The sequence below is a fragment of the Rhinoraja longicauda genome, chromosome 9 (assembly GCF_053455715.1).
Source record: "Rhinoraja longicauda isolate Sanriku21f chromosome 9, sRhiLon1.1, whole genome shotgun sequence".
NCBI lineage: Eukaryota > Metazoa > Chordata > Chondrichthyes > Rajiformes > Arhynchobatidae > Rhinoraja > Rhinoraja longicauda.
In genome coordinates, this window is record NC_135961.1 from 12330925 (window position 1) to 12358813 (window position 27889).

Here is a 27889-nt window from a genome sequence, read left to right on the forward strand (position 1 = left end):
ATCATGTGCCAAATTGCTGAGGCATCAACCTTTTACAATTTATGCAAATGACTTGGATGAAGGCAATTATTTTACGAGGACAGGCTGGAAAGGCCTGCTACATGAAAATTAAAATTACTGCAGACACTAGAAATCTGAATTGAAAATACCAGAAACACTCAGCAGGTTAGGCAGCATCTGCAGAAAGACAAACATTTTATAGAAACATAGAAACATAGAAAATAGGTGCAGGAGTAGGCCATTCGGCCCTTCGAGCCTGCACCGCCATTCAATATAATCATGGCTGATCATCCAGCTCAGTATCCTGTACCTGCCTTCTCTCCATACCCCCTGATCCCTTTAGCCACAAGGGCCACATCTAACTCCCTCTTAAATATAGCCAATGAACTGGCCTCAACTACCTTCTGTGGCAGAGAATTCCACAGACTCACCACTCTCTGTGTGAAGAAATGTTTTCTCATCTCGGTCCTAAAAGACATCCTTAAGCTGTGACCCCTGGTTCTGGAATTTCAGATTGAATACTCTTCGCCTGACCTTAGAGTAAGGAACCGATAAAGATCTTCATCCTGAACCATTGAGTCTGTTTCCCCTTCCACTGATACCGTCTGCCTGCTGTGCATTTCATGCATTTTCAATTTATTTTGTATCCTCTGCAGTTCAGTAGTGTGACATGGGTCACATATAAGATTGATTGAAACATTTAAGATCCTGAGATATCTTGGTGGAATGGGCAAGGAGAGGATGGTTGGTACTTGAACCAGGAGACAGGGGTCGCTGTTTAAAAATAAAGGGTCAACCATTTAAGGTGGAAATGGGATGTATCTTTTTTTCTCACAGTCATAGGTCTTTGGAACCCTCTTCCTTAGAAAATCTTTGAATAGTCTTAAGACAAAGGCACATAGACATTTAATAATCAAGTGCGAGAATGGTTACCATGGGAAGATGCAGAGTTAAGTTTACAATCATATCAGCCATGATAGTGGAGCAGACCTGTGGGGATGATTAGATTCTCACTCCAAATATGAATGATAGTAAAATGGTGGCTACAAAATGTGGGAGTGTCTCAGCGGGACAGGCAGCATCTCTGGAGAGAAGGAATGGATGACGTTTCGGGTCAAGACCCATTCCTTCTCTCCAGAGATGCTGCCAGACTCCAGCATTTTGTGTCTACCTTTGATTTAAACCTGCATCTGCAGTTCTTTCCAACACATAATAATATGGTGATCAGATCTTGGGCCCAAGTGGTCGGGGGAAATCCCAAATCAATCCCTTTAAGCAGCTTTAACTTTAGACTTTAAAGATACAGCACGTAATCAAGCCTTTTGGCCCACTGAGTCCGCACCGACTAGCGATCCCCCACGCACGAATATTGTCTTACAATTTTACCGAAGCCAATTAACCAACAAACCTGTACGTCTTTGGAATGTGGGAGGAAACCGGAGCACCTGGAGAAAACCCACAAGGGCACAGGGAGAACGTGCAAACTCCGTACAGACAGCACCTGTAGTCAGGATTGAACCTGGGAATCTGGTGCTGTAAAGCAGCAGCTCCACTGGAGGTTCTTGGAGGTTCTGTATTTTCTAGCATTGTTGATGACACCTTCGGTCGCTTGGCTAAATGCTTGGCTTGGTAAACTGATTTGGCAATAATCAATCAAATCAATTTTCTTTTCCTCTTGTTTTTTCTGGTGGTATGGCATTCCTGGGCAAATTCATCCATCGTCATATGAATGCCAATGTTCTAACTTTACTGAACAACTTGGCTGGATTCACAGCTTGTTCTGGAGTGTCGGTCTTTAATACTGCATTCTGGATATTGTCTACAGTCTTTGCTGTGTCTGGTGTTCTCAACTATTTCCTCCCACCATGTTAGATGGGCCATATTGGCTGAAGACTGGTTTCTAAGATGAGTGCACATCTTGAGAGAACCAGGGTGGATCATTTATTCAACATTTCAGGATGAATATCGCTGGAAATTCTTCCGCCTTCTTGTGGCAATCGCTTGCTGGATCTGTGGCAATGCTGAGGATGCTCTTGCAGCCTCCTGCCCTGTATATTATCCACCATCACTCACAACCGAATGTGAAAGCACTGCGGACCTGATTTGTTGGTTGTGGGATATGTTAGGAAGCCTGTTTCATAGCATGCATGACGTCTCAGTACTGTAACCCCTTCAATTCTGCTGGCAAAGGAAATTAATAAAACATGTTTTGACTACAAATATTTGCTGAACAACTGCTTCTGCAAAATTTGTATTAGCTCTACTAAACTTAAAGATGCCCACAGCCCCTATCAGGATATGGCTTTTATCAATGCACTGCCAGATGGAAATTGCTTTCCTGTGACTTGTTTCTTTGTTGGTTTTTTTTTGGATCAACGTGTACTTTTCCAAGGCATCTCACTGTGATTTGTGCCAAGAGATGTTGATTACATCATCTTTTGATATCTGAATGGATAAATTATGTTCAGAAAAGTGAATGGTATTTCAGAACAACACTGCATTATGCTAACAAACTGTTAACAAAAGGAGTACAATACTTTTTTTATTTATAGTTGACCTCGACTGAATCCTTGGAACACCAGGTGTTCTATCTTTGGAGGCCATTGTATCTTCTTGATGAAAGAGAAACTTCTTTCTAATATTTCTGCTGACTGCAGCCTTAAAACCTGACTGTTGTAGTTTCTAAAGTATGGTGCAGTGAACTAAACTGTTTGATCAGTCTCTCTGTGAAAGTCTGCACCAGAGGATTAAGATTATTGAACTTTTACTTTATAAATATGCATGATGCAACACAAAAAATAAATTAGAACAAATTCAGAACAGACATGGATCTTGTAGGGAAAACTCTATACTGAAAGGAACAAATTGTTTCCCCTTGCACCATAGATAATTGTAATAAATAGTTTTACTATTCCAAAATTCCAAGTGCAGTGGGAGCCCAGCAGTGCCAACCCAGCAGTGGGAGCCCAGCAGTGCCAGCCCAGCAGTGGGAGCCCAGCAGTGCCAGCCCAGCAGTGGGAGCCCAGCAGTGCCAGCCCAGCAGTGGGAGCCCAGCAGTGGGAGCCCAGCAGTGGCAGCCCAGCAGTGCCAGCCCAGCAATGGCAGGCAAATCATGGTGGTGGAGCATCTAGAGCTTACATTACGTTTGATCTACACAGCACGTCTTCTTGAGGGGAAGATATGGAACAAAATGAATATTTTGTGTTTAATGACCTGTGTAGTGATCTGTGTAATGAAAGCTTAATGTATTATATTTGATGTTTTTGTATAAATGTATATATCTGTGAGTGACCACACGGAGTGAGTGACCACCCGGCGATGAGTGAAATTCCGCAGAGGAGTGACCACCATGATGGCGAAAAAAAGCAATTGTGTTTAGTTGTGTTATTGGTTTTGTTTGCAAAAAGCAATGGTGTTTTGGTTTTTGTTTGTTAAATATATTTTAGCCCTCGAATGGTAAAGAAAACAATTTTATATAAGACAAAGGGGATGTTGTAATATATAAGACAAGGGGGATGTTGTGATATTGCTGGGACTACTTTGTGTATCCAAGGACTACTTTGTATGCCTGTGTATATAAGTGATTGGTGTGATTAGGCGGTCACTCTGGATCCAGATGACCACGGAATAAACAGCCTGGAGTTGAGCTCCAGCATTGTAACCTTTTATACACGTGTACTTGTGGTCCGTCCAGAGTCACTAAAGGTACAACAGGTACCGGACCACAAAGTACAACAAGAATCTTCCATTGGAAAATGAAATTAATTAAATAGTATCCACGATAATGTCGATTGTAAATCTTGGTGTTGTTTATGGGATAAATGGCCATTTCTCATTTCATTCCTCCTTTACCTGCGGGTATTAATACAATACAAAGTCTTCAGGAATCAATACCAAGAAGTTATTTTCTCTGCCCATTCAATGAAAGATGGGTGTACGTTGTAACTGCAGCCTAGATTTTATCCACACTTTAAATATTTACCTCCAACTCCACCTGCTCCTTCTGTCGACCATTCCTTCCTTCCGTCATCTGATTCCACCTATCACCCTGTCACAAACCCTCCCATTCACTTCCATACACTCCCTTACACTCCAAATCCTGGTGTAGGATCTGGTCCCTTGGCCTCCACAGATGCTGCCTGTGTGCACTCACTGAGTGCTTTCAGCAGTTTATTATTTCGGTCAGGTTCCAGCATCTGTAGTCTCTGTTGTCTCCTTTTAAGTTTTACCTTTTTGATTTGGTTTCTGAGAAGTGGGAGATACAGGAAAGTTCTCAATTATCCATGAATTGTTGGAACCAGTGCTCCCACATGCCGAACAGACAGGGAATTCCAGAATAGTGGCTTATTTTCCCATATCGGAATGGTGAGTGACTTCAAAAGATAATTGGAATTAATAATGTTCCTGGTTTGTTCCTTCTTGGTTTCATTCACCTTTTAGCTTAGCGTGTGGCAGCAATAGAAAACATTTTTTGGGTGGGTTAAAGTATTGTTTCTTGTACAATGTAAGAAACTGAATAATGCCTCTCTTCGGAGACGTGTGTACAAATTTGGCTACATAGTGAATTATAGTTACAGTGGAGATTCCCCAGCAACTATCAATGTATGTCCATGGGCAGTAGGTGAAAAGGTTTGGTAAAATTAGTTGTTGGACCCGAGCACTAAAGGCTCCACTAGTATTGGCTGTGCTTCTGTTTTCTTGTACACGCTTAATTTCATTGGGGTAAATGGAATTAAATTTGGAGGAAAGGACACAAAGTGCTGGAGTAGCTCAGTGGGATAGGCAGCATCTCGGGAGAACATGGATAGGTGATGTTTCGGGTTGGAACCCTTCATCAGACTGGAGAAGTCTGAAGAAGGGTCCCGACCTGAAATGCCACCTATCCATGTTCTCCAGAGATGTTGCCTGACCCACAGAGCTACTCCAACACTTTTGTGTCCTTTTGTGTATTAACAAGCATCTGCAGTTCCTAGTTTCTGAATTTGGAAGAGTTGTGTATTTCCCTCTAAAAATCTTTTGCACACACTTAGCGCCAGCAAACAGAGATTCCATTCCTCAATGCTACCTTATTTATGGGTTTGCTACTTCAGGTGACTTCAAAATATGCTAGGCACTGATTTAAAATAAATGTTAAGGCACAAAGGACATTGTGACAAGAAAATGACTTCAAATGTTTTTTTTAATATACTGTGTTGAGTGTCACGTTGATACACGGCCAGAGATTTTGGAAGATAATTAGAGTATCTATGCTTTCTTTTCTTTACAGTAAAAATTGGAATTCCATCATTTTGAAGTAAAGACATCTAGTTTCCTCCTTCTACCAAAAACAAAATGCAATTTCTGCAACAATATTTGGAAATTTGTATTTCTCTTATGATTTGAAGATAAGGAATGTTAACAGTTAGTTATTTAAACTATTAAACTTGAAATTTATCAAGCAATTTTTAATGGGTACAACTGTATATAAAAATTATCTGAAAAATAACAACTTAGCCTGAAGTTACTTTGCATTAAAAAGTGAAAAAGAATTATATTCATATGAAAAATCATTAACACAGCTAAGCCACTTTATTTTCATTTTCTGCAACTACATTTGGGAATAAAAAGTACTGGACAAAATACTTGTCTCACAGTATCTGAACAGAGATTTGTAAACATCTTTCCACTTCTTTCAACAGACAGTTACATTTCTCTGCATTGATTACTACTCGGGTTTTACATTTTCTGGGTCATACAATCCTAGTGCAATGGGCTGCCTTAAAGTGAAGGAAAAATGACTGTGATTATTCACTTGAAATGAAATGAAAGCCACAGTACAAAGTGAAGTCTGAAAAAAGTAGAATCCTTTGCAGCTGATGTATGTGACGGCATTGATGAAGTGAATACATAGATACAATCTGCCACCAGATCTCTCTGCATCTGCCTTGCTAGCGGGAACTACTGTCCAATGTCTCCAATCATTCACATTATACAGAAGGTCAATCTCGCCCTCAGCACTATCGAGCTGGGGTATTATAGTTTAGAGACACAGGTCCTTCGGCCCACCAAGTCCACGCCGACCAGCGGTCCCCACACATTAACACGATCCTTCACACACGAGGGACAATTTACAATTATACCAAGCCAATTAACCAACAAACCTGTACGTCTTTGGAGTGTGGGAGTATACCGAAGATCTCAGAGTAAACCCATGCAGGTCATGGGGAGAATGTACAAACTCCGTACAGACAAGCACCCCTAGTCAGGATTGAAATCTAGTCTCTGGCGCTGTAAGGCAGCAACTCTACCACTGCGCCATAGTGCCGCCCAAAGGTAGGTGGGTGAAAAAGTAGAGTGGCACCACCATGGGATCCAGTGACAGGAGGCGAAGGTGGGACAGAGCTCTGTCTCCAGTTAAAGCAGTCAAACATTGCAATCGCATTTAAATCTCTCTGATATTCAGTATAAATTTAGAACGCATTAAAATTATCGAAATGACAGAAATAATAGTTTAAAGTATTTCAAAAATAAAAATAAAATGCATAGAAAATACTTTAATCAGAATAAAACAAATGTTAAACAATGAGTTATCTTCCCCTGTGCCTCTTAACCTGCAGATTAAGATCCCAATGAAAGCCGTGAGGTTTCTGGTCCTACACCAGGGGTGATGGTGCAGTGGATATGGGTAGCGATTCTCTTGTGTGAGCTGAGGAATCCCTGCACATCTGAGCTCCACAACCTGACTTAATGTGGAGTTTACTCCTGAGCACAGTGACTGATGCAGTCCATCTGTCACTGAGTGGGCCTTGGGCATTCACGGTTGGCAGTGCATTTGCAGATAGCCAAAACCCACTGAACTGCCAAGGACAGAAAAACAGCAATTCTGATCAGAATTGCCAACTCCTGTTAACAAGATTCACTCGTATGTGTCCTTAGCCACTTGAGAAAATTACATTGATCTCCTCCTCTGCTTCAACTGGTTGTACATTGTGAATAGGTTGGCATTGCTTTCACTGGAAATCTATGCAGAGACTGGTGGGGGCATTGATCTCATTGCCAGGGCAGGTGGTGGAGGCAGATAAGATCGATAGTGGGGTTTGATCTTTTAGATAGGCACATGGAAATGAAAGGAATAGAGGAATATGGATCATGTACAGGCAGATGAGACCATTTTAATTTGGCATTGTGTTTGGCACAAACATTGTTCCTGTGCTGTACTGTTCAATGTTCTATTGCAATGTTCTATATATAACTCCCATGCACTGTGTGTGCTTGTTTCAATGGTAGCTGATGCACACAGCTGATTTAAATTAAAGCCTTTTTGAAATGTTGTAGAAAGGATTAATGGGGGGGCAATGTACATTGATAAGAAATTGTCAACAGAAAAAATACACCTTTTGAAGAACCAAGGTTTCACAAGACAGTATCCCAGTTTATTAAATGTTGGATTATAAATCGGATGTAAAAAAGAGGTTGTGATCCAGTACAAACAGATTCCTGCCCAACCTTTGCTCTGTACCTGTTAAAAAAAGTTGCAGTATTAGGAGGAAACTCTGCCTTCTAATTAATTCCCGTGATTCTATGTGAGTGTCTGGTTTCAGTGAAGGATTTATGTTTTTAGCAACGGGTAATAGTCAGTTCACATATGTTCCACTATTTCTTTTGGATGTGCATAATCTTTAAGTGTCACAATTTCCGAGAAATGGGAGTCGGTGTTGGATAAGATTTCAAATTTAGAAATGCTTTTACATAAACAGTCATTCGCTTGTTGAAATGTAGGAAGAGATAAATATTTTAGTCAAGGTCGGTGTAGGATCTCAGAACACTCGTGTTTCTAATAATACTGATAGCTGCGTGATTCCATCCATAATATTTGATGCAATCGTTAAACTATTCCCATTTCCTCTTCACTTCTCACATCTACAAATCAGTCAGACTTGTCCCAGAGGAAGCCTGCAATTGATTCCAGAAACCTGAAAACCTATCTGAATTCCTGTTAGTTGCTTCTGTTGTCCGTTGATCAGGCCTTGTTTCTAAGCTCCAAGATGTTGTTGTTCACCAATAACAATACACTGCCATTGCCTCAAAATCTGATTGCATTGAGCCACCTTTTCAAGGACAAATGTCAGCAGTAAGGTCATAAGTGATAGGAGCAGAATTAGACCATCCGGCCCATCGAGTCTACTCCGCCATTCAATCATGGCTGATCTATATTTCCCTCTCATCCCCATTCCCCTGCATTCTCCCCATAAACTTTGACACCTTTAATTATCAAGAATTTGTCCACCTCCGCCTTAAAAATACCAAATGCCTTGGCCTCCACAGCCGTCTGTGACAATTAATTCCACAGATTCACCACCCCATGACTAAAGAAATTCTTCCTCATCTCCTTTCTAAAGGTACATTATTTTATTCTGAGTCCATGCTGTCTGATCCTTGACTCTCCCATTAGTAGAAACATCTTTTCCACATCCACTCTATCTAGGCCTTTCACTATTTGGTAAGTTTCAATGAGTTCCCCCCTCATTCCTCTAAACTCCAACGAGTACAGGCCCAGCCTCACCAAATGCTCTTCATACATTAACCAATCATCCCTGGTGTCAATCTTGTGAACCTCCTCTGGACCCTCTCCAAAGTAATTTCGGACCACTAGGACAAAAATGGTATGGGGTATTTAAGCAGATAGTGGCCTTTAGAACATTTCTAGGTCTGGTTTGTATCACCTAAAAGGTGTGCACTTGAGTTAGTTCCAACTTGTGTGTCAATCATGCCAAACCACAATTAATAGGTTTCATGATAATTAATATAAATTCTCAATGCCCCTCCCATGAACTCTAACTATAAACCCCGCCTCTGACAGTTAAACATTTTTGCCAACTGTTCCATCTTTTAACTTAGCCCATCTAGTTACACATTTGCCCTGCGCAATACCTCCCAATAATCCATCTGCCAAACCTCCACCATAACCCATCTCCTTCTTGGCACTGACCTGACCTTAACTACTGTCTTATCAACTGCCTTCCTCCAACTACCTAAATGCCTCTACTTATACACCACTATTGGTCTTCCAGCCCAATGCAGCAGCAACAACCAACCGAGTAATCTTAGCATTAAGCCACCAAACTCCAACCTCTATCAAACTCCAACCACTGAAACCGCAGTCAACTTTTCCTGACCCTACATTTCTCAAGTAATCTCCAACCACTGAGCAAACCCAAACTATTCCTAACCACAGATCTCCCTGCATAACCCAGACCACCAAGTCCATCCTAGGCTACTATTCACCTTGTACTCTACAACTAATCCTTGACCACTGAGCCCATCCCTGACTCCAGATTCCCCTACCAATTCTAGACCACCAAGGCCATCTCCACCTATTCAGGATTTTTTAGATAGATAGCGTGGTCCTTGATGGGAAGGCCAGTATTAGTTGTAAACCACTCATTATCGTTGGTGGTGGCGAGCTGCCTCTTTCACTTGCTTCAGTTCTTCTGCAGACCTATTCCCACAATAGGGTATGGTTTTTTGGAACTTGGACCAACCTACAACGAAGGAGTGGTGATATATTTCCAAATGGTTCATGAGTGGTGTGAAACATACAAATGCTTGTGTTTCTATTTGCCTATCCTCTTGTCTTTCTTCGTGCTAGAAGTTCCAACCTTGAGAAGAGCTGTTAGAGTATCCAGGGTGAGTAGATACCGTGCATTTTGTTGGCATGTAACCAGTGTGGTATGCCAACAATTCATTTGTTGGAAATGGATATTTAGGATGGTGTCGCAGTCTAGTGGGCTTGGATAGAGTTGGACATTATGAGTGCTGTTTGAATTGCATTCATCCAGGTTAGTGATGAATATTCCATCACGTTCAGATTTGTACCTTTCAAATCGCTTCAGGGGGCAGGGGCAGAGGATTTAGCAACAGAGGAGACCAAGCCTCTGACCAAATATTAAGGCCACTGTATTTATTTGGATACACAAGGAAATGTGGATGCTGATGTTACAGGAAAAGAAAGACAAAGTGCTGGAGTAACTCAGCAGGTCGGACAACATCTCTGCAGTACATAGATAAGTGGGTTTTGGTCACCTCTCCATGTCCACCAGAGATGCTGCCTGACCCGCTGAGATACTCCAGCACTTTATTTGGATGTGCCCTATTGAATTTCAGGTCAATTATGACTCCTGAGATATTGATGGTAGTGTGGCGGTCCCGGGGGATCAGGCCACTCCTTGGGTCAGCCCCCTAGTTACGTGACGGACAGGCGTAAGGGGTTAAAAGTCAGCCCGTGGGGAGGCGTGGCTCATCCCTAGGTGGACTACGCTGTGAGCAGGAGCTCACAGCCTAATAAAGAACCTTACCTAAAACTGCCTGGCGTCCTGCCTTTTCTCTGGCCTCCGCCAGGCCACTACATTGGTGACCCCGACCACTACAGTAGGTGAGTTGATGCTTGTAATGGCAATGAATGTCAACGGTAGATGGTGACTGCCTGGCAGTTTTGTGCCATGAATTTTATTTGCTGCTTATTTGGCAATGACTGAATATTGTCTTGGACTTACCCATGCCAGCTTTGCCTGCTTCACTTGCTAAGAAATATGAACTGAATTTAACACCGTGCATCACCAGTATTGCCGCCACTTCTGACTTCATGACGGAAGAGAGGTCGCCGATAATTTGTCCTGGGACACCACCAAGAGAAACATTTGAAGAGATATTCTGGGGCTCTAATTAATAACTTTCACCACTTAAAAGATCTCCCATTGTATAACTTGTGATGCCAGGCACTGGAATGTCTTCCTCTCCAGTATATATTAACCAGTTTTACCCAAGTTCTTTGATGCCACACAGTCCAATACTACCTTGATGTCACAGCCAGTCACTCCCACCTCACCTCTGGAGCTCAGCTCCATGGTCCATGTTCATATCATATATATATATACAGCCGGAAACAGGCCATATATATATATATACAGCCGGAAACAGGCCTTTTCGGCCCACCAAGTCCGTGCCGCCCAGCGATCCCCGTACATTAACACTATCCTACACCCACTAGGGACAATTTTTACATTTACCCAGCCAATTAACCTACATACCTGTACGTCTTTGGAGTGTGGGAGGAAACCGAAGATCTCGGAGAAAACCCACGCAGGTCACGGGGAGAACGTACAAACTCCTTACAGTGCAGTACCCGTAGTCAGGATCGAACCTGAGTCTCCGGCGCTGCATTCGCTGTAAAGCAGCAACTCTACCGCTGCGCTACCGTGCCGCCACTTAAAAGATCTCCCATTGTATAACTTGTGATGCCAGGCACTGGAATGTCTTCCTCTCCAGTATATATTAACCAGTTTTACCCAAGTTCTTTGATGCCACACAATCCAATACTACCTTGATGTCACAGCCAGTTACTCCCACCTCACCTCTGGAGCTCAGCTCCATGGTCCATGTTTGTGAACCCAGGCTGTGCTGAGGTCCTGCTCCTATTCTGAACGCCTGTAGATTCATAAGATGCTGATGAGGTCTTGAATCCAAGTGGTCCTGGCAAAATCCAAATTGGACACCAGTGAGCATCTTTCTAGAGATTACGCAGTGCTTTATAGCATCGTTGTTGATACTTTCCATCTGTTTGCTGAGCACTGAGAGTAGACATATTAGTCAGATGGGATTTGCCCGGCTCTTTGCAAATATGACCTCCTGACCAATTTTCACAGTTGAATCACCTATCCAAGTTCTCCAGAGATGTCGTCTGTCCTGCTGAATTACTCCAGCACTTTATGTCCTTCACTCTCATCTTGTATGTTCTAGCCTAAAATACAATTTGAGGCCAAATTCCAGTTTCCATTATAAAAGCTGGAAAATGGAACATAGGCCATCCTTCAGAACCTGATTTGTCAAGCTGAAGTTTTCAGGTTTAAGGATCCATGGAAATATATCCTCGATTCTCCTGAAAGCATGTTTCAGGAGGACCTAGGATACCTAGGATAAAACTGTGCTTCCAGGGCCAACCTTAGATGAAATAACTTGTTTGAGCAGTTTTGAGGCCTTTCAATAGGCCTTGGTTTTTACCTGGACAAAGGTAATAGAAACATAGAAAATAGGTGCAGGAGTAGGCCATTCGGCCCTTCGAGCCTGCACCACCATTCAATATGATCATGGCTGATCATCCAACTCAGTATCCTGTACCTGCCTTCTCTCCATACCCCCTGATCCCTTTAGCCACAAGGGCCACATCTAACTCCCTCTTAATAATCAACTTCATGGAACAATAAAAGCCTTTAGATACATTTTCTTGTTCCGTGCCTGGGCAGATATCTGGTTGAGTTGATCACATGCCCTTTACAGATTTGAGCTGCTTTTTATTCTGTTCCATTGTCACATTAGCTCCTCAAAGGTCAATATCCATCGCCGGGGGAAGGAACAATGGAGGACCCGGCGTGGGGGGACCGATGTGAGGAGGGGCAAGAACAATGGACAATGGAGAACCTGTAGGGGCACAGGGATTGGTCCAGACCATCGAACCCTCTGATTGGTAGAAGAGGTGAGGTGGTGCGCAGGTAAAGGTACAGAGCAGTCTGGTTTAGAACTCCGAGAGAGACAGTAAGATTTATGGTTGTCTGTCGTTTGGTGCATTGGTTGTCACGGTTGTTAATATTACAATAAACGTCTACCTCAACGCACTTCGCCTACGACTCGCCATAGTGGTGACCCCGACGTGATCACAGATCACCAAGATGTCCCATCGGGAGGCATCGACGCCGAACGCAGTCAGCGTTCATCTGCCCCCGTTCTGGGCCCACCAACCACGCCTGTGGTTCGCCCAAGCAGAGGCACAGCTCCACCTCCGGGGAGTACAGGAGGACGAGACCAGGTTCTACTATCTATTGAGCGTCCTGCCGTCGGAGACGTCTGCACGGGTCGCACAGTACGTCACCGACCCGCCAGAAACCGGCAAGTATGCGGGCCTCAAGTCGCTGCTGCTGAAAACCTTCGGCCGCAGCCAACAACAGCGGGCCAGCACACTCCTGCACTTACCTGAGCTCGGGGACCGACCGCCGTCGGTCCTCATGACGGAGATGATGACTCTAGCGGGAGAGCACACCAAATGCCTCATGTTCGAGGAGGCATTCCGCGAGAAGCTGCCAGAGGACGTCCGCGTAGTCCTAGCAGACGTTACTTTCGGGGACCCGATGGATTTCGCAGAAAAGGCGGACGCACTGGTCGCGGCAAAGGCGAGGCGCCCCGGCTCAGTAAATCGGGTTTCCACACCAGTGAGCGACCGACCGCGCGGCCAAGATGGCGCCCATCTGCCCGCCACTTTTCAAAAAACCCGCCAAGCTGCTACGTCGACGGCGGCCATTTTGAAACAGGCCCGCGACATAGAAACACACCAGCGCGGCTGGTGTTTCTTTCATAGACGGTGGGGAGCAGCGGCACGCAACTGTAGAAGCCCCTGCACATTCTCGGGAAATGCCTCGGCCGATCAAATGTAGAGGCAATCTCGATCGGCCAGAACCATCACCTCTACCTTGCAGAGCAACATACAGGTACCGTTTTCCTCGTGGACACCGGGGCGATCGTCAGCATTGTGCCTCCATCCTGCCAGGAAACGCGATCAGGTAAGACCGGCCCCCCACTCATTGCGGTGAACGGCAGCCCTGTCCGTACCTATGGAACACGGGACATGTCCCTGTCCTTTGGTTCCAGGACCTACAACTGGACTTTCATCATCGCAGAGGTAGGCCAGGCAATCCTGGGAGCGGATTTCCTTTGGGCTTTTTCATTGATCCCTGACGTCCGCGGGAAGACCCTGCAGCCGTCGTCCAGTAGCGTTGACCCCCCCGCTCCTTCGGTTTCCGTGTCATCCAGCCCGACCGTCCAGGCCGTCACCACGACCTCCGACCCGTTTGCTGCGATACTCGCTGAATTTCCGGAGCTCCTAGTCCAGCGTTTCGACACACCTGCCGCCAAGCACGGAGTCGTGCACTTCATCCCCACGGAGGGACCGCCTGTTTTCGCCCGAGCCTGACGCCTACCCCCTGATAAGCTGGCAGTCGCTCGCGAAGAGTTCCTCACTTTGGAACGGCTGGGGATCATACGCCCATCAGACAGCCCGTGGGCCTCACCGTTACACATGGTCCCAAAAGCATCTGGGGGGTGGAGACCATGTGGCGATTACCGACGTCTGAACGCCATCACCACGGCTGACCGATACCCGATCCCACATATTCAGGATTTTTCTGCCAGCCTAGAGGGTGCCACGGTATTCTCAAAACTGGACTTAGTCCGAGGGTATCACCAGATCCCGGTTCGCCCTGCAGACATCCCTAAGACCGCCACGATCACCCCATTCGGGCTTTTTGAGTGGCTGTGGATGCCTTTCGGCCTCAAAAACGCCGCCCAGGCGTTTCAACGCCTCATGGATCATGTGGGTCGGGGTATGCCTTTTGTGTTCATATATCTGGACGATATTCTCGTGGCAAGTCGGTCGGCTCACGAACACCGGTCCCACCTGCGCTCCACATTCCAAAGGTTGCAGGACCACAGTCTGATCCTACACCCGTCCAAATGCCAATTCGGACTATCCTCAGTCGATTTCCTGGGTCATCGGATCATACAGGCAGGTGCCGTTCCCTTGCCCGAGAAGGTGGCTGCTATCCGCTCTTTCCCCCACCCCGACACTATCAAAGGGTTACAAGAGTTTGTAGGCATGGTGAATTTTTACCACCGATTCGTCCCGGCGGCAGCCCGGATCATGCGCCCCCTTTTCCAATGCCTCGCGGGTAACCCCACCGAGCTCGTGTGGTCCCCTGCTGCCAACGCGGCTTTCGCGGCGGCCAAGCTAGCCCTCGCGAATGCCACCATGCTCGTCCACCCGCGCTCCTCTGCCCCCACCGCCCTCACCGTCGATGCCTCCGGCGTGGCGGTGGGGGGCGTCTTAGAACAGCAGGTTAACGGCCTCTGGCACCCTTTGGCATTTTTCAGCCGCCAGCTTACTCGCCCCGAGATAGCTTACAGTGCCTTTGATCAGGAACTCCTGGCCCTCTACCTGGCGATCCGTCATTTTCGCTATTTTTTAGAGGGTCGCTTTTTCGTGGCTTTCACTGACCACAAGCCACTGACGTTTGCTTTTTTGAAGGTTTCCGATCCGTGGTCGGCCTGCCAACAGAGACACCTCACTTTCGTTTCGGAATTTACCACCGACGTTCGGCACATTGCGGGAAAACTAAACGCCGTGGCGGATGCCCTGTCCAGACCGGCGGTTTCCCCGGTTGCCGAGGTAAGTTCCGGGGTGGATTTCCAGGAGCTTGCGGAGGCTCAGCGCCTGGAAGACACCCCCTCCCTGTTCCCCCACACCACCTCGGGGTTGCGGTTGGCACAGGTAGCCTGTGGTCCCACGCGTACCAAACTCTGGTGCGATGTTTCTCTGCCGCGTGCCCGCCCGGTAGTGCCCACTTCCATGCGGCGCCAGGTTTTCGATACTATTCACGGCCTGGCACATCCGTCCATCCGGGCCACTTCGGCTCTGGTTGCGGCTCGATTTGTCTGGCACGGGCTGCGGAGGCAGGTGGCCGCCTGGTCCCGCTCCTGCATTCCATGCCAAACCTCCAAGGTCCACCGGCACACTCGGCCCCCCGTCCAGCAGTTCACGGTCCCTGCAGTCCGATTCCTCCACATCCATGTGGATCTCGTCGGCCCGTTACCCCACTCCAGGGGCTACACCCACCTCCTCACGGTAGTCGAGCGGTTCACCCGGTGGCCAGAGGCGCTCCCGTTGTCCGACATCTCAGCAGCCTCCTGCGCGCGGGCTCTGGCACTAAATTGGATTGCCCGTTTCGGCGTCCCGGACGTCATCACTACAGACCGGGGCGCCCAATTCACCTCGTCCCTGTGGGTGGCTCTGACTCAGCTGTGCGGGTCCCGATTACAGCAAACCACCGCCTATCACCCCCAGGCCAACGGGATGGTGGAGCGGTTCCACAGGCAGCTTAAAGCGTCCCTCACTGCCCGCCTGTCCGGACCCGACAGGGCCGACCAGCTCCCATGGGTTCTCCTGGGTATCCGCACGGCTCCGAAGCACGATCTCGGAGCTTCCTCGGCAGACCTGGTCTATGGCTCGCCCCTGCGGGTACCAGGCGACATTCTCCCTCAATGTTCTACCCCCCCTCCCTCCACGCCAGCACTCTTAGCTTCACTCCGAGCGCGGGTGGGGTCCCTGGCCCCGGTCCCTGCTTCTCGTCACGGGGATCCCCCTTCACATGTCCCACCGGCCTTGGCGACTGCGAGTTTGTGTTCCGGCGCATCGATGCCCACCGCCCCCCTTTCCGACCAGTTTACCAGGGTCAGTTCAGGGTAGTGAAGAAAGGCACAGTCACCTTCACGTTAGAAGTGGGCACACGACAAGAGGTCGTCTCGGTGTCCCGCCTCAAGCCTGCCTATTTGGACCCAGACCAGCCCGTCACAGCGGCTCAACCTCCTCGCCGGGGCCGACCTCCGGCCGTGGCTCCCAAACAGCAGTTTTCCCTCTCGCTGCCCCCGTTCGGGACTCCTCTTCCCCCGGTCGCCTTGCCACTGCCGCCTCCGGCTCCGTCAGTTCCCCCTCCTCCCGCGGTGCCGGTTTCCCCGTCCCCACCCCCGGTGGGGCCTCCCTCTCCTCTCCGCACCCGCTCCGGTCGGGTGGTCCGGGCACCTGCCCGGTACCGCGACGAGGGTTCTGGGGGGGGGGTCATGTAGGGGCACAGGGATTGGTCCAGACCATCGAACCCTCTGATTGGTAGAAGAGGTGAGGTGGTGCGCAGGTAAAGGTACAGAGCAGTCTGGTTTAGAACTCCGAGAGAGACAGTAAGATTTATGGTTGTCTGTCGTTTGGTGCGTTGGTTGTCACGGTTGTTAATATTACAATAAACGTCTACCTCAACGCACTTCGCCTACGACTCGCCATAGACCCGGCGTGGGGGGACCACCGTGAGGGGGGAAGAACAATGGACAATGGAGCACCCGGCGTGGGGGGGGGGGAAGAACAATGGACAATGGAGGACCTGGGGGTCGGCGATGGACCGGGTGCGATGAGCCACAATGCACAAGTCGGCAGACAACGGGGGTAAAGACGTGCCCAACGTCGCCCTCATTCTGATGGCCACTTTCGTGTGTGGCTGCATCAGGCGGAGCATAGAGCCAAGGCACGTGGGCACCAAATGCCACTACCTGCTGAGGTTCTACCTGTCCCCGGTGTTGCGAAGGATGGGCCTGGCGCAGATGCCACGCAATGTGCCAGTCAGCTGGACATTGCCGAACCATCTGTCGTTTGTGGACAGGTTCTTCCGGACCAACACCTTTGGCCACAAGTCCATCGGGCAGTGGTCAGCACGGAACGTCCTGCAGGCACTGCAGGGGAATGACTCCATGGATCCTGTGGCGTGGTTCCCAGAACAGACAGCCCAGCTTGTCTGGCAAAATGCCTCATCGCCAGTACTCACCTACAAGCACCAAGACCTGGCTTGGCTGGCGGTGAGGGGAGCCCTCCCAGTCAGATCCTTCCTGCACCGCCGGAACCTCACTACCAGCGCACGCTGCCCTCGGGACGGCTGCTACGGAGAGGAAACGGTGGCCCACCTCTTCAAAGAGTGTGGATTTGCCAGGAGAGTCTGGAGAGGTCTGCAGGGGTCCCTGTCACGATTCATTCCGAGCAGCTCCGTCACAGAGGACTCTGTGCTCTACGGACTGTTCCCAGGGACGCATTCCGAGACTGACATCGAGTGCTGCTGGAAGGTCATCAACTCGGTGAAAGACGCCCTTTGGTCTGCCCGATCCTTGTTGACCTCCCAGCGGAGCGAGCTGTCCGTCAAGGAATGTTGCCGACTGGCCCACTGCAGACTGCAGGAGTACGTGCTGAGGGACGCTCTGAAGCTCGGTGCAGCCAACGCCAAGGCCCTGTGGGGGAGGACCACAGTCTAGGGTCCTTCCGCTGCTGGACATGGGGGGCAGGGTGTGGTGGAGAGAGACGCCCCTCCAAATAAGGGATATGTATGTAAATGTATGTAAAGGTCTAAGTAAATGCCTGTATTGAATATGTAACCTCCGGGAATGTCGGATGGGTTTGTTTTAAAAATGATGGTTTGTAAATGATATTTATAACTTGAATAAAGTATTTTTTGATAAAAAAAAAAAAAAAAAAAAGACAATGGAGGACCTGGCGTGGGGTGACCACTGTGAGGAGGAGAAAGAGCAATGGAGGACCCGGCGTGGGGTGACCACTGTGAGGAGGAGAAAGAGCAATGGAGGACCCGGCGTGGGGGGGACCACCATGAGGAGGGGGAGGGGGTAGAACAAAAGGGGACCTGGCATAGGGGTACTTTGTAACTTTGTAAGCGCCTTTTAAGGGTGACTATTTGCATACCTTGGGGGTGCAAGCAACGAATTTCACAGTGACTGGTCACATGTGACAATAAAGTATTCAATTCAATTCAACACCATTTTAATCCTGGTTATAATGGAATAAAAATCCGATGCGTAGATTAAAGAGGACCGTGGCTTCTGGCCTTCACATAACAGCAGACCCCCGTTGTGTCATTCAGCACCTAAAGCCTCCAGCTGGTAGCCCCACACAAAGCAACACAGGTCAACAGGCATACCGAAGATGAACATTTATAATATGGATTCCCAGAAATTGGAGATCAACATTTTTTGGCGCACTTAACAAATGCTGATTACAGTGCTGGTGCCATATCAGAGAAATGTATGGAAGTGGGCAAAACTGCATAAAATGTCTCTTGTGCAGATCCTAGTGGGACCTACTGTGAGAAGCTCACAGCTGCTGAGTGCTTTTGTGCTGATCACTGGTAAGAGCATCAGACATTCAAGGAGCTTTCCCCATGGCAACCATAGAACAGCTGCAAAAAATGGTTGCCATGGAAGTGCGAGAGAGAGAGAGAGAGAGAGAGAGAGAGAGAGAGAGAGAGAGAGAGAGAGAGAGAGAGAGAGAGAGAGAGAGAGAGAGAAAAGGAGAGAGAGAGAGAAAAGGAGAGAGAGAGTGAGAGAGAGGGGGGAGGAACAGACAGAGAGAGAGAGAGAGAGAGAGAAAGGGAGAGAGAGAAAGGGGAGAGGGGGGGGAGGGGGAGGGGGAGAGGGAGAGGGAGAGGGAGAGGGAGAGGGAGAGGGAGAGGGAGAGGGAGAGGGAGAGGGAGAGGGAGAGGGAGAGGGAGAGGGAGAGGGAGAGGGAGAGGGAGAGGGAGAGGGAGAGGGAGAGGGAGAGGGAGAGGGAGAGGGAGAGGGAGAGGGAGAGGGAGAGGGAGAGGGATCCAGCATCCATGGTCCTCATGACACTACAAGGTTAGGGATGATAAGAGACTGGGATGTGATGCGCTTCACGTACAGAGGCTGTAAACAATGATTGGAGAGCAGTTTCTATCATTCTGACCATGGAAAAAAACAAGAATGACAGACACTGCATGCAAGTCATTTGGTTCATGGTGCCGACCCTGTAGGTCCAGTTTCACTGCTGATCCCAGTGCTATGTGCTATTGGTTTTTCTATGAGTGGAGCAAAAGGCCATAGATCACATGCAAAAATTCTAATTGATGAAAGCAAGGGAATAAATGTTTTGGTGAACGAATTGTAATGTCATAATGCTGATGCCAGGAAATGCCAGAGTACCACCTAAAATAGTGCTTCGGCTAATTTCCCCATGCACATGGTTTGACCCAGAAATGATCATGAGCGCAATTTAATGTGCATAATACAACTTTTATACATGATCTGCACATTCACAATGGTGATAATGGATTCTGATTATTGGCTAGAATATATTTTTAATGTCTGTCCTGTAAAAATTCTGTTAAATAACAATTCATAGCCCTTGGGTGAATTAATTTTTACATTGCCATGTCAGCTCTTTGCATTTCATCTCTTTTCCTTGCCATCACCCTGTATTCTTTTGAATTGCTCTAATTCAGATATTCAGTCAGTCTTGTTAAAAACACCGATGGGCTCTGTTTTACCATACTATATAGCAAACCATGTCCTATTGACTTCTCTATATAAAAAATACTCCTTTTGGTTTCTTTGACAGTCTTAAATGCAGTAAAATCACACTGAGGAATCAAGGAGAAAGCATGAAATACTGTTGCTGTATATTACAATTCTCTATAGACAGTCAAGCAAAGCCATAATTGCATTTTCAACACATTGTGCACATTAATTGAATACATACATGCTTCTTAGATTGTTGAGTCCAAAGAACGCGCCACTTGGAATGACGTTCAAGCTGGTGTATTTAAATATCCTGAATATGGAAGAAAAAATGAGACATCATTATCACTATATAAAGATTTGAAGCCTTGTATGGAGACACAAGAAACTGCATATGCTGGAACCTTGAGCAAAACATAAATTGCTGGAGGAAATCAGTGAGCCAGGCAGTAATGACGGAGGGAATGGACAGGCAACATTCCGGATCGGGACTCTTCTTCAGACTGATTTACATTTTTTATTTGGTATCCACTGTCTATTAAAAATCCACAGATTTTTCCCACCCATCAATATGTAATGTGCACTGGCAGTTGCAAATTTGCCAATGTCTTGATCACTGGGATTACGGGATCTATTAAGTTTAACAAAGTCCAGACAAATGTAAGTGTGTGTAATTAGGTTGAATGGAGTTTTGGAACCCGTCCTCAGTTTCTTGGGACAGTCCATAGCAAACATGTCAATGTACATACCATGACCAACAGTGTTCAACATCACCTCAGCCAAAAGAGATTAACTTTACAATAAAATTCAGCCACCACTGCAATAATACACATAGTTGTAGTGCCACACTTTAAAATAGATGTAAAGGCTAAATAGAGGTAGCAGAGGAAATTCCAGGATGGGTGACTTTAGTTGCCCTAAAGATTTGAAGCCAGGATTGTTTTGCTTGGAATAAACGAGATTGTGAGGTTTGATAAAACTATATAAAATCAAGATAGACACAAAATGCTGGAGTAACTCAGCGGGACAGGCAGCATCTCTGGAGAGAAGGAGTGGGTGACGTTTCGGGTCGAGACCCTTCTTCAGACTGACGAAGGGCCTCGACCTGGAAGATCAGTCTGACGATGGGTCTCAACCCGAAACGTCACCCATTCCTTCTCTCCAGAGATGCTGCCTGTCCCGCTGAGTTACTCTTGCATTTTGTGTCTATCTTCGGTTTAAACCAGCATCATGCAGTTCCTTCCTGCATATAAAGTCAAGAAGTGTATAGACAGAATAGAAGGAGATTATTTGTCTATTATAGATGGAAGAATCGAGGACCATAGAATGAAAGAGATTGGCAAAGAAGCTGAAAGTGATACGGGGAAAAACTGTTTTTCCACAGTGAGTGGTCTGGATCTGTCATGCACTGTCAGGGACTACACTTTCTATTCTCGCATTCAAGAGGAAGCTGGATACAAGACAGGAAAGGATTTGTCGGGCTGAGTGGGACTAGTTTCTGTGGATTCACTGGGGCAAATGCCATAACCATTCAGTGATTCTGTGAATTCATAAATGCAAATGCGTGAGATGCAGTGTACTTTCATGATATTATCTCAGCTCTTATTTAGAATATAACACTCCCATGCGAGTTAGAATTTGTAGGTTTATTTCCTACTCCAGAGACTTGAGTACAAAGTCTCGTCTGACACTCCAGTACAAAACAGTGTCAGATGTACAATCTTTTACTTTGAGGATTCACAGGTCCCAAGAACCGAAACGAGAAACATGCCTCATTAAAAAGCGGTCTACTATTTGTGTTTTTTCTGCCAATGACTTCAGTGATCATCTATGTACCACAGAGGATTTCTGGTATGCAAAATACCAGAATGATCCTTCTTCTTTCAATGTCTTTGTAACACAAGGCTCTGTCTGCATCACAAACACAGCCATAATGTTTTGTAGTACCGGGAAATTATGTGTTACAGAGGTGAGGGTAGAGATCTGATTTAACAGACTCCCATGCCTTCTTACTCTGCATTTCTTGTATTAAGAAGAAAACCTTTCTGATGGTTAGTAGCATGGAAATAAGAGGGTGGGGCTTGAGGATTAAAGTAAGATGTCACAAGGTCAAAAGAACCAAACAAAGCTCTTTGCAAGACAAAGGTTCACATCAGTATTGACCAGACTGCAGTTTATTTTAGATTTCCCTGGTGTTAGAAGGACTGTCTGTTCTGACAAACAATTAAGACTCGCACTAAAACATTCCAGACACATACTTCGGACATTGCAAAGAAATTTACAGTCAATTATGTAGTTCCTCGCACAGGAACTGAATTTCGATTGAAGAAGAGTCCTGACCTGAAATCTGATCAATGCATGTCTTCTGGAGCTGTTGCCAGACCTGCTGAGTTACTTCAGCTCTTTGTGTTTTACTCAAGATTGCAGCATTTACAGCTCCTTGTGTTTCTCAGGAAGTCATGGGTCAGAAATAGACCTTTCAGCCCAACCTGTGCATGCCAACCAAGGTGCCAATCTACACACTTTTTCCCCCATTCGGCTCAGATCCTTCTAAATCTTTCCATGTAACTGGCCAAATAACTTTTAAATGTTGTTATGGTACCTGCAGTACCTCAACTACCTCCTCTGGCAGCTTGTCCCATATACCCACCATCCCATGTGTGAAAAAGTTGCCCCTCAGGTTCCTATTAAATAATCCCCCCCCCTCATCTTAACCCTATGACCTTTGGTTCTTGATTCCCCTAAGCTGGGTACAAGACTCTGTACATCCACCCTATCTATTCCCCTCATCATCTTATAGACCTCTATAAGATCACCTCTCATCCTCCTAAACTTCAAGGAATACAGCCCTAGCCTGCCCAACCTCTCCCATTAGCACAGACCCTCAAATCCTGGCAATATCCTCGTAAATCTTTTCTGCACTCTTTCGAGCTTAACACCATCTATCCTATCACAGGGTGACCAAAGCTGAACACAATACTCCAACTGTGGCCTCACCAGCACCTTACTCAGCTGTTACACAAAATCCCAACTTCTCTACTGAAACCCCTGGCTGATAAAGACTAGTGTGCCAAAAGCCTTCTTGGCCACCTTATCTACCTACAAATATCTCTAAATAGTTCTAAATAATTTCTCTCCAAATAGTTTCTCAGTCAGCTGCATTTGAAGGAATTCAAATTTCACAATGTAAAAACAACAATTTTTTATTAGGTTTAGGTTTTCTATTAAGACATGTTCTGAGGTACAGTGAAAAGCTTTATTTTGCATGCTACCCAAACAGATCAGATATACCATACATAAATACAATCAAGTTGAACGCAAGTTCAGTAGATACTCCAAACACAACAGAGTCACTCCATCTTTGCTCCATGAAATTAAAGAATTATTCCATATAAAAGCCTTGCAAAATTTTGCGGCTCGATAAATATTTTGTTAGTCGCTGAAACAGGATAAAACTTTTGTTAGACAAAATAAATGAAGTAGTTTGCATATTCATCACATGGCCAAATTTGGAATGTCAGATCATAAGGCATGTCCAATTTAATTGCATTGGTGCCACCACAAATGTGCTGTCGAGCAACTGTAGCGTGACAGCTCACATTTCATTTATGGTCTTCACAGTGTGATGTTGGGATGTGCGGCTTCAGACAAGATGATATAAATTGGAATTTGTATGTCTGGCTGGATATCATTGCCTTACACAGTCATTACGTGCTGATGGCTGTGGTTCAATTACTGAAACCTTTATTGCATATAAATAGACAATGGCTGCAGCCATCACATCCCTTTGTATCCCGGTGGCTACATTACAATAGGAGCCTTTAGACCGACTGAGGAAATATATATTGAGGCAAATTATCCTTTGCTCAACCTTGATACAGCGCAAACTGAGTTGGTTGGTGTAATTGCAAGTATGAAAAGCCCAATCCTTTTCACCTCCATTAATTTTAATATTTGGGTAATCAAACAGCTTCATTTATAAACATGAACCTTCTCATCCAATCTTTCTCCATGCTTTGCACCTGGATAACATCTTAATCTGAAGCATAAGAAGGTGAAAAAAGGGCCCTGCTATGATCGTTTGAATCTGTCAAAATACAACTGTAATAGCGCAACCCTTGGAAAAGGTGTTTGTAGCTGTTTGGAAAGGTGACTAGTGCTTTCCAAATGGTGATGCTCTCTTCTACATTTGTAAATCTGGTAAAAGAATGACCTGGCTCTTTCAGGCGTCAAACAAGATCCTTCCCTCAGCCAACATTGCAATTTGACCAACGAACCATTAAATTCCAAAGAAGTAGAATTCAAGCAGTTCTGTTGCTAGTCTGGTGACATTAACAAGGGAGATCTGGCATGGGGGTGGGGACTGGATGGACCAAGTTCATCATGTCTGGCCAACCCTCAAACTCTCAATGAGCAACCATACATGAGGAACTGAATATGTAGAAAGGATCAACAAACTCATCAGGAAGGCTGGCTCCATCTTGGGGGTGGAGTTGGAATCATGGGAGATGATCTTGGAGGGGAGGATGCTCCTCAAACTGCGGAGCATCCTGGAAATTACAGCTCACCCCCTCCATGACACACTGGTCAACCTGAAGAGTACCTTCAGCAACAGACTGGTTCCACCTAGATACAGAACAGAACGCCACAGGAGATCCTTCATCCCTGTGGCTATCAAACTGTACAACTCCTCCACCTTCTGCCGTAGGGTAGACTGACTCCCTCACCTCTCCCCAATCTTTGCACATCCCCAATCCTTTCCACTCATCACTTTAATTTCATGTTTCATGTCTCTTGTATTTTATGACTGTTGGCAGATTAATATCCCTCCTGGGATAAATAAAGTTCTATCGTATCATATCGTATTGTGATTGAATCTCAATTGCTCTTCATTTAATGAACACTGTATTTTCTTTGAGAAAATGTTTTTTTTTTATTGTGCAGATGAACACTATCATTCTAAAACTTTCTTAGTTCCACGCATCAGGACAGCATTTTTGTGCACACTTTAAAATCCAATGTCTAGTTTAAAGAACATTGTGACTGCACATTAACCCATTGTATTGTTTAATTGCACATTGCTTTCTTAAGGATCACTCAGCAGTTTACAGCAATTATCTAAATTATCAGTTTTCTTCTAACAGTTGCATTTGCCTTTGTGCAAGTTTTTATCACATTCAAACTTTGACAGCTATTGATATAACACCAAACAATGAAATAAAGGATAACCTTAATTTATTTATAAATATTCTTTACAATACACTGCAAAACATTCCTGGAAAGTAAAGAGATTTAAAACTAGAGGCGATTAAATAGATAGGATCTAACGAAGCCAGGAGGTAACTGAGCACAACTAGGCACATCTACGCAGTACCTGGAACACAGAACTGTACAGCAGAGAAAGAGGACAAAGCATGCTCTTTAGCCAGCAGGTCTGTGCCAAGAGATGCCGATCTATACTAATCCCATCACATGCACAAGGCCCACATCCCTCGATTCAGTGCCTGTCCATGTAGCTGTCTAAATACCTCTTAAATATTGCTCTACATGTGTTTCTCCTACTTCCCCAGATAGCAAGTTCCAGGGAAAATGACTCTGGCTACCCTATCATAATGTTATGTACTTCAATTAAGTTGCTCCCCAGTTTCCAATGCTCTAGTCCAAGTTAGTTCAACATCTCCTTATCGCTAATACATGCTAGCCCAGGCAACTGGTGGATTGGAGTGTGTTAGCTATAAGATGAGGTACTGTTGGACTGTGAGTGAGTGTAGTTCAGAGGTAATGTATGAGTATAGTGATGGTGTGTGTTGAAGTATAGGTTTTGCTCGAGTTTGCTTTTCTGGAGAGTAGAAGTACAGCATTGAAATAGCTAGATGTAAAGCTAACAAAGTGATTGGGGAGGTATTCAGCAGCAGATAGGTTGAAATATTTGCTTTGTTTCTCTCTCTGCAGATGTTGCCTGATTCCTGAGTATTTCTAAATTATTCTGTTTTATATCCATTATTAATGATATTGATTCATTGATATACTCCTGCACCTATTTTCTATGTTTCTTTGTTTCATCAGTGTAGCAGTGCAGTAAGTTGAGAGGTAACCTCTGATATTCTAACTTTTGTAGCAAAGACGTGATCAGTAAACTAGTTTTACTTTTGAAGGTTGACACAAAATGAAGAAGGGTCTCGACCCGAAACGTCACCCATTCCTTCTCTCCTGAGATGCTGCCTGACCCGCTGAGTTACTCCAGTATTTTGTGTCTACTTCGATTTGAACCAGCATCTGCAGTTATTTTCCTACTAGTTTTACTTTTGGATACTTTTGGATTTTATTGACTGATGATTCATGGGTAACAATCTTAGAGAGATATACTAGGTCATTAATGAAAGATCAGCTAGTGCCACACTGGATAGCAATAAGGCAACACAGCACCATTGAGAAATATCTACTCTGATAGATATCCATTGTTTTTTTGATTAATAGCACAAGACAGTAGCCAGTGATTAGTTGTCAAGAGTAAACCACAGTAAAGTGAAGTGTAAAGTACTTTGTTCTCTTCTCATCCTAATTCTTACTGATGACATTCACAGTGATATTAATCATTTTATAAATGCCAATACTGTGTTAGGTAGTATAACTTTTCTGGACTCTGTCTCTCGAAACATGTAGTACAATATTGCTCAGATGAAGATCTATGACTGCATCACATTGGCAAACCACCACTCAATGAAGAATTGTAACTACTTATCGATTGTCTCTGTGACTTGCCTACTTTATCTGTTGGGCAGCATCTTCAAACATTCTCCCAAAATCAAATTGTAACACTTTGTTGTCCACAGAAAGTTGACTTGAAATTAATAAATTAAACCAGTATATAAGCAAACTTGTCAGATGCTTAGATTATTTTGGAGATAGACTACCAGGACACAGAGACAAAATAAAAAAAACTTTGATTTTTCAATGATTTCCTGACAGTGTTCTAGATAACAAATAGCAATGGAATTGCTTAACATAAAAATATTAATAGATAAATTACAAATATAAGGAATAAATGCCAGAAACGACTTGTATCCAAAGTTCCACTTTGAGACATACATTTTAAAGTAAAATTGCATTCGTCACATTATAGGAAGGATGCTAGGCTTTTGGAGAGGGTGCTAAAGAGGTTCACCAGGTTGTTGCCTGGATTGGATATAAGAAGAGGTTGGACCAATTTGGATAGTTTTTGCTGGAGCATCGAAAGCTGAGAAGCAATCTGCTAGGCAATCTCATAATAAAATTATGTGACCCATAAATGGTCAGAGTCTATTGTCCCAGGAAATGTCAAATACCAGGCAGCATAGCCAAAAATGAGAGGGGGAGAGTTTAAAGGTGATTTATGAGGCAAATCTTTAATGCAGAATTTTAGGTGCCTGAAGTATACTACTAGGGCAGGTGGATAGGATAGCAAAGTTCAAGAAGCATTTAGACAACTATACGAACCGGCTGACTATGGAGGGAGGTGAACTGCGTGTAAGCAAATGTGATTATTTTACACTGGCATTGTGGTGGGTAATGACTTGGTGGGTCGAAGAGCCTGTTGCACTGTTCTACATTCGGTCCTATGAAACATATAAGGTTTCAGAGGGGTCCTGACAGAGTAAATGTGAGGGTGATATTTCCTCGCGGAACAAACTAAAAACATGAGGACGGGTTACAACCTGAAACGTCATCCATCCTCGTCTCTCCAGAGATGCTGCCTGACACACTGAGTTACTCCAGCACTTTGTGTCCATCTTTGGAATAAACCTGTACCTGCAGTTCCTCCCCACACAAACTAAAAGAAGGGTTCACTGTTCACAAACAAAAAAATGCTGATTTAAGGTGTGCACATAATGGGCAGTGATAACGTGATTTATTTTCCTCTCTGTGGGTCATGTCTTTGGAATTCTCTTTTTAAAACACAGTGGAAGCAGAGTCT

At 45.4% G+C, this 27889-nt stretch overlaps 1 protein-coding gene across 1 annotated transcript in view; it reads right to left on the reverse strand.

The window, feature by feature from the left end:
- LOC144596481 (follicle-stimulating hormone receptor-like) overlaps positions 1–27889 on the reverse strand; it is a 138331-nt gene that overhangs the window by 61678 nt on the left and 48764 nt on the right. The window contains exon 2 of the mRNA XM_078404787.1: positions 20177–20248. Coding sequence (XP_078260913.1) covers positions 20177–20248 — 72 coding nt within the window. The remainder of the gene's footprint in view (positions 1–20176; positions 20249–27889) is intronic.